Here is a 7975-nt window from a genome sequence, read left to right on the forward strand (position 1 = left end):
AATAATTTTGAACATTCAAATACATGTACCTGAAAGGCCTGAAGAAGATCTTATTTGAATCGAAATGTCACCGTAACAGAACATCCTCAGAAGCAATGAAGCATATGTTGCATGTATTTAACAAAGTAAATTAGATACAAAGGGGCGTATTTTTTGGGCAAATTTTAGTGCTGATTCTGTCTAGAATTTTGTTCTTTCTTGAACATTTTGTAAGATTTTTTTTACAGTTTGAGTCTTTCAATCAAGACCATTTTACCGGTTCTAAAATTGAGTTCCCGAATCTTTTGAAATTTTTCTAAATTCAATTTTAGAGCAAAGAAAAGAATTAAAATTCCCTTCTCAATGCCAGATATTTAACACAAAAATAAAATCAAATAAACCGCTTGAGAAGTTGTTGAGATTTTAACTTACCTGAGAGCTACCAAATGCATATAGCTGACCCTCAAAAAAAAAGGGCACAAATTCTCCTTCGTCCTTTCCATATTGAGTTGTCTCGCTGCTGTTTGAGTTGGTTTGAGTTAACTTTTTGGCTTTTTTTTTTCTTCTTCCTTCCCGCAATGGTCATGGTTGCTTCGTAATTATGCCTTTTATTGCGGGTGGCTGTAAAAAGGCACTGCAGAACATTTTGGGAGTCATGCATATATTTATGAGCCACCAATATAATTGGGAAATGCATTATTTACACATAAATATTTTTGAGAAAAATTTCTCTCTGCCTTTTTGCAATGAGAATTTCACGAAACTTCGTTCCACCCCAGCACCAAAGTAAAATGTTAAAAAATCCTTTTGTTTGGCTCCTTTCTCGCACACATTGTGAACAATTTTTGCAGCAAAATGTGTTGTTGTAACTCTCTCCCATCGGAGGTGAGGATTCACTTGGGATGCAAATATTTTTCTGCAAGAATTTTCTTCACATTCTCCACACTCGTCTCGGGTGGGAGGCACATTTGATTGAAGCAAATGTACACTGTTGGAGAATTGTTGACCATTTTGTACGAATTGACTTTAATTTTGGCAAATTCCTTCGGCTGCTCCGGGTTCACGTGGAATAATATCAATCCAGGAATATAAAATTCTCTGATTACCTTCAAAAATTCATTTGTGGCCTCACCTTCTGGGCCTGAAATTGATGAATTTGGGAGAGATTTTTTAATTTATTTTTCTTTTTGATTTCATTGAGAAACCCCATTGAGGACATTTAGGGCAAAAGAAAGAGATAAATTGAATAGATAAAAAGAAAACTCACCCACAACAACAATTTCATTGATGCCAGTATCGTGAATAAGAGCTGAGGACATCATCTCAGGCATGGCGTACCCAAAGTGACTCAATGCGCTGAAATAGTGGAGGGTCTTCTTGGCTTTATCGCGAAAATCGCTTGAGTCGAAATAGCCGCCAAGGAGGAGGAGATTCTTAACTGACACGGAATTCCCGGAGGGTTCAGCCCCATCGTAATCTTCCTTCATGCGCACAATCATATTATCCGAATTGGCTTCCGTGTAGAAGTAGGCACCTTTCTCTGGATCCCAGAAGAGCTTATCCTGAACCCTCTGAAGCTCCTCTGCAAACGCCAGGACGTCCTCTCGCAGGGAGACTTCGTAGTAATCCAGAATGCCACGCACTGTGAATGCGTAGTCATCGAGGAAGCCATAAATGGGGGTGCTGGGAGCTTCTTCATTAGCAGAATAGCACACACGCCGAAGTTTCCCAGCAGTGGCATCGAAGAACTCTTTATGGATGAAGGTAAAAAGTTCCCCGGAAACTTTGGCACATTCCTCACGGACGGAAGATGCACTGAGTGAGGCGAGCTTGGAGAGTCCCGTCAGGGCTAAACCATTCCACGCGCACACCATCTTCACGTCCAAATGAGGACGAGGGCGTTTATTCCGGATCTCATGGAGGAACTCACTGGCAATGCTGAGCATCTTCTCCAGCTCCTCGAGGGGAATTTTAAAGTGTTCAGCTGTCTTCTCGGCACTCCCCGTGATTATGAGAATATTCTGAGATTGAAGATGACCATGGGGATCACTGTGAGGCTCCACATTGCCCTCATCTTTAACATTGTAGTGATGGTTGAAGACTTCCAGGGCATTAAAGGGAAAATCTTTGAGCTTGTCGGCATTTTCTTCAAAAGCCGCCTCAATGTCGCTCTTCAGCCATCCGTAGAAGGCTCCCTCAATTTTCTCCGGAGAGGCATGAGTTGGCAAGGAATCGGCATCTTCACCACTGTAGAAGGCTCCACCTGAATCCCTGGAGGAATGAAGATTCCAACAGATTGGATAAAAGATTAAGAAGAAATGATTAATAATGGTGCTATTCACGAATCTCATGTCAGGAAAAAATGATCATGACATTTTTTCCTGATATTTTTTTTTCATTCCTTCTCACTCCCACTCTCAGAATTACAAAGAAAATGTGAGGATAAAACATCATCCTGCGACATTTTTTTTTCAAACTTTTGTGAAGTGAACACGTTTTTTAGTTTTCTGCAATTTTCTTTGTGAATTGTGGTATTTTATCTCGGGGAAAGTGAAAAGCGGCTTGTGAAAGTGTTCTAAGTGCCCGTGAGAGTGTGAAAAGTGGAAAATCCTTGGTATATATCGGCCAAATAAATGAAAACAGTGAAGTTTTGACAGCAAAACATTCATTTCCGAACCAATTTTTCTGCTCTGAAAAAAAAAAAAAAGGTTTGTATTTGAGTTTATCAAAGTTTGTAACTCCCATACATTTTTTAACAAACATGGAAGTGAAAAGGAGTCAAAGCCCTTTTTTGTCAAAGGAGATTACTTTTTAATCTCCAAGTTTGTTATTTCAAAATAAAATATCCATGTTTGTAAAAGTTTGTTATTGTTTGTAAAAATTTGTATAAAAATTCGCATAGCCCTCTTTACAAACCTTAGCAAACAATTACAAGCAAGTTTATTTCATTTTCTCACTTTTAAAATAAAAGACATCCTTTTAAATAAAAATTTTCAATTTTATTTACTCTTCAAAAAGAGTTTACAAGAGTTTGGGGTTCTTCTTCCGGTAGTTTTACGGGCGTCCTGCTGCTTCCTCGATTCGCGGCAGAATTTCGTCGTAATGTTTCCGTGGATGAAAATCACACTGATGTCGCTCTTTGGGAATTCCATAATTATTCCATTATCTGTAAATAAAAAAAAATGATGATTAATTCGAGAATGATTCAATAAATGATTGAGGCTATCTTGAAATAACTTACCATTCTATATGATTTATCTGCCTCAAAAACCCCAAAACTGCACGCACAAGTCATAAAGTTGGGGATTCTCCATAATGGTGCTATGCAGGAAAAGAATGTCAAGAGAAAATGATCATGACATTTTTTCCTGACATTTTTTTGTCATTCCCTCTCACTCCCACTAATGTATTTCTGTATCTTTCGTCTTTCTCTGACGCATGCTTCCGACATTTTCATCATTCTTTACTGTGCACTCAACATGTTTTTAATTTCGTATTATTTTCTCAGTATTTGGGGATATTTTTCCATGAAAAAGTGAAAATGGGCTTTGCTGAAGTGTTCTTAGTGCCAGGAAAGCCGTGAAAAGTGGAAATTTATGGTCATTTAGCGGCCAAATATGTGAAAATGCCCGAAGTGAAAAATCAAAACATTCTTTCCCTGACCAATTTTTACGGGATATTTTTCTGTATTTTCACGACACAAATCACTTCCTGCAGGTTTTTTGGACCTGCCCACAGGTCATCTGCAACATGGAAGGTCTGTGTGGGGTCAGGGAAATGCTTCCTGGGTGGTGGAATCCCACCTGAACGCGGAAAAAATTGGTCCGGGAGTGAATGTTTTGCTGTAGAAACTGCACAGTTTTCACTTATTTGGCCAATAAATACCCCCGATTTTCCACTTTTCACACCTTCACGGGTACTTAGAACACTTCCACAAGTCGCTTTTCACTTTTCCCGAGCTAAAATATCACAATTTACAGAGAAAATTGCAGAAAACTAACAAATACGTTGACTTCACAAGAGCTGGAAAAAGAATGACAGAAAAAAACATGTTCCTGCGACATTCTTTTTCAAGCTCTTGCGTAGTCAACACGTTTCTTATTTTTCGTCAATTTTCTCTGTGAATTGTGATATTTTATCTCGGGAAAAGTGAAAAACGGCTTGTGGAAGTGTTCTTAGTGCCTGTGAAAGTGTGAAAAGTGGAAAATCGTGGGTATTTATCGGCCAAATATGTGAAAACAGTGAAGTTCGACAGCAAAACATCACTCCCGGACCAGTTTTTCGCGTTCAGGTGGGATTCCACCACCCAGGAAGCATTTCCCTGACCCCAGGCAGACCTTCCCTATGCAGATGACCTGTAGGAAGATACAAAAAGCCCGCAAGAAGTGATTTGTGTGGTCAAAATCTAGAAAAGAATCCCGTAAAAATTGGTCAGGGAAAGAATGTTTTGATTTTTCACTTCGCACATTTTCACATATTTGGCCGATAAATGACCGTAAATTTCCGTTTTTCACTGTTTTCCTGGCACTGTGGGCTCTTTAGCTAAGCATTTTCCACTTTTCTTTGAGGAAAATATCCCCAAATGTTGAGAAAATTCAAGGAAATAAAAACATGTTGTGTGCAAGAAAAAAAGCATGCCGTGAAAAAAAATGTCGTCACCATGCGTGGGAGAAAGACGAAAGATAGGAAAATACATTAGTGGGAGTGAGAGGGAATGACAAAAAATGTCAGGAAAAAATGTCATGATCATATTTCTTGACATTCTTTTCCTGCATGGCACCATAAAGACTTAATTTTTCACAAAAAATCAATTTTTTCTGTTTTTGTTTTGCACTTTTCTTTCTTTAACGGCGTCCACTCTTTCTATTTCTAATGAAAATGTACCCAAATAACAAACCTTCAACAATTTTTTTCAAATTGTTTGTTTAAGCTTGTTAATGCACTAAAACAACAAACTTTTTAACAACTTTATCAAACATGTTTGTTAACGTTTGATTTTATAAACAAAACAGCATACAAACAAATTTGTAATGTTTGTAAAAAGTTTGTTCTTCCAAATTTATTAAAATTTGTTTGCAAAAATTTGTAAAATGTTTGTTAAAGTTCCTACTTATTTGTATTTCTTCTTCAATTTACAAACATTTTACAACCAATAATCTCCAAATAATATCCTTTAACAAAATTTGACAAACCTCGCTACAAACTATTTTTTTCAGAGTGCGTTCAGGTGGGATTCCACCACCCAGGAAGCATTTTCCTGACCTCAGGCAGACCTTCCGTATGCAGATGAGCTGTAGAAAGGTAGAAAAAGCCTGCAGGAAGTAATTTGGGTGGTAGAAAACATAAACAGTGGGAAAGAATGTTTTGATTTTTCACTTCGCACATTTTCACATATTTGGCCAATAAATGACCATAAATTTTCACTTTTTACTGCTTTCCTGTCACTGAGAATACTTCAGCAAAGCCAATTTTCACTTTTCCATGAAAAAATATCCACAAATACTGGGAAAATTGGACGAACATGTTGGAAACATGAGATTCGTGAATAGCACCATAAATATTGCTTTAGCTTACCTAAGATCACTGCACATGTACTTGAAGATGCGGTCAGAGATGTCCAGGAAGAGTTTCCGGGGTTGCACGCGATAGCAATTGCAGAGAATCATCATGAGTTGTGCCTGATCGTAGAGCATCTTCTCAAAATGCGGCACATGCCATTTCTGGTCCACAGCATACCGCGAGAAGCCCCCAAAGACATGATCGTGAATGCCCCCATGGCAGATTTTTTCGAGGGTGTGTGCTACACCATGGAAGAGATCCTGATCGGGATTCTGGAGGAATATGCTTGAATGGAGAAAGGCGTGTAGGACAAAATGCAGCCGGGAGACTTCCGGGAACTTTGGGGAATGCCCAAATCCACCCCAGACCCCGTCAAAGCGCCCCTTGTAGATTCTCGTGCACTCCCGGAATTTCTCCTCAATCCGCAGATCATCACTCGCACTCTCCTCCATCTGGAGACTCTCCGTCATGGCGTGAACAACGGATGAGCTGAATTCAACGAGCTCAGTGTTGTCGCGGCGCCATTTGTCTGCCATTCGTTGCAAGATTGTCCGGAAGCCGGGCTGGCCCCAACGATCGACAGGCGGAAAGTACGTCCCAGCCATGATGGGGCGCAAATCAGGTGTGATCCACACAGACATTGGCCATCCACCGCCCCCGCTTGTCATTTGCACGAAGCTCATGTAGATCCTATCCACATCCGGACGCTCCTCCCGGTCTACTTTGACATTGACAAAATTCTCATTCATCACCTTCGCTATGGCCTCATCCTCGAAGGATTCCTTCTCCATCACGTGACACCAGTGGCATGTGGAGTAGCCCACCGAGAGGAAGATCAGCTTATTCTCCCGGCGTGCCCGATCAATTGCTTCCTGCCCAAAGGGATACCAATCAACGGGATTGTGGGCATGTTGCAGCAAGTACGGAGATTTCTCATGAATCAGCCGATTTGTGTGTCCTCCACCGGATGCCATTCTCAAGTTTTGGAAGCAATTGCCCACTCTAAATCTTCCTAATCTTCTGCAAACAAAGAAAATCACAACGTTAAATCCACCGCGCCATGGAAACGCCGGAAGAGATTTTTTATGACTTTTGCTAATAATTCTCTCCGGAAAATTTACCTACTTGCCTCGGAAAATCCTGTGTTTGCTGCGTAATTAGTCTGATTACTCGGCAATTGCTCAGGAATCGTGCCATAAGCAAAAAAAATCAATTTAATTTTTTAATTTTATTTCCGCGATTTGCGCGAAAATCAGCTGATTTTTTGAAGTTTCTTCTCGTCGACTAAATGAGCCGTTGTCATTTATATTATCGGTACCGCGAAATTTAAATTCGGAGTACTGCGCTGTTGGCTAAAGACACGACGAATTGGAGTTTGAATTCTCATTTCGACAGTTTGATAACGGCTTTGTTCCTTTTATGTTGATTTCTAAAAGATTCCGGGAGAAGAAAATCAATTAGAATAATAGACACAAAATAAGAAAAGGTTTTGGACAAAACAACCCGCAAAAATTACTAAAACTCCAAGAAAAACATTAAAATATTCACAAAATAAGTCATTTTAATAAAAAACAGATTTTACAAAGGAAAATGATCATCATTTTCAAATACATTTAATTGTTTTTTCTCTAATTTTGAGTTATTTCTGCAAAAATTATTGGAAATATTTTTTTATACTTTTTATTTTGAAAACAATACAGTTTTTTATTTAATTTTCTTAGCTCTTACCAAAAGTTAACAAATTATGGCAATTTCTTGTTTTTTTTTCAAAGTTCTTTTAACATTTTCCTCTATATAATTTTTTTTCTAAATTGAAAAATTAAATTTTTCATGAAATGTTATGATTTCTTTTTTTTATTATATATTTTTTAAATAAAACTATATAGGTATATTGATGAATATATTGATTAGATTAAGGTTTTTTTAAGGTAATGATTTTGAGCGCTGTAATATTTTCAGTGGTTTTAATTGAAAACAAAAGGATTTGGTTGCAATTCGACGTCCTATTCGAATGAACTTTGCATTGAAGATTATTCAGTTTTTTTTTTAGAACTTCAATGCAAAGTTAATTTGAATAGAATAAATTTTGAGGCAAAAAATACTTTAAATAGTTTTTTTTCTTCAGGTTTCTGTGCTTTAAAAAGAGTCTCTTGGTCTTAGAATTTAATACAAAGGGGTTTTAATAGTTTATTTACATCACTAAAAGTCCTAAAAGTCTAAGAATCCTACAGCAGATACAAAGACAAGGTTTAAAGATAAAAGTTTTTATCACAATTACAAAAAATGTGAAAGAGATGTTCTTTGTTGTTTTTTGTTCTTGAGAGTGCAGAAGTTTCTATTTTCCTCATTTTTTTTCTCTAAAATTATTTTGAACTATTTAAGAATATTGTTTAATATCTTTTTTTTTATCATTCATTTGGTTTTTCCATTTTGATTG

The 7975-nt window shown here is 37.6% G+C and overlaps 1 protein-coding gene across 2 annotated transcripts; it reads right to left on the minus strand.

Moving 5' to 3' along the window:
- Nucleotides 1-623: 623 nt before the first annotated feature.
- Nucleotides 624-6825, minus strand: LOC129791552 (spermatogenesis-associated protein 20). Of its 2 annotated transcripts, none has more exons than XM_055829730.1 (4): nucleotides 6668-6825; nucleotides 5554-6558; nucleotides 1247-2250; nucleotides 624-1120 (listed from the first exon to the last, which is right to left on the minus strand). In XM_055829730.1, the coding sequence occupies exons 1-4, from the start codon at nucleotides 6733-6735 to the stop codon at nucleotides 873-875; spliced, it is 2325 nt and encodes a 774-aa protein (XP_055685705.1). In that variant the 5' UTR covers nucleotides 6736-6825; the 3' UTR covers nucleotides 624-872. The 2 variants fall into 2 exon arrangements, with proteins under 2 accessions (XP_055685705.1, XP_055685706.1); XM_055829731.1 differs by having other exon boundaries at nucleotides 6660-6756.
- Nucleotides 6826-7975: the final 1150 nt, after the last annotated feature.

This window comes from Lutzomyia longipalpis, chromosome 3, assembly GCF_024334085.1.
Source record: "Lutzomyia longipalpis isolate SR_M1_2022 chromosome 3, ASM2433408v1".
NCBI lineage: Eukaryota > Metazoa > Arthropoda > Insecta > Diptera > Psychodidae > Lutzomyia > Lutzomyia longipalpis.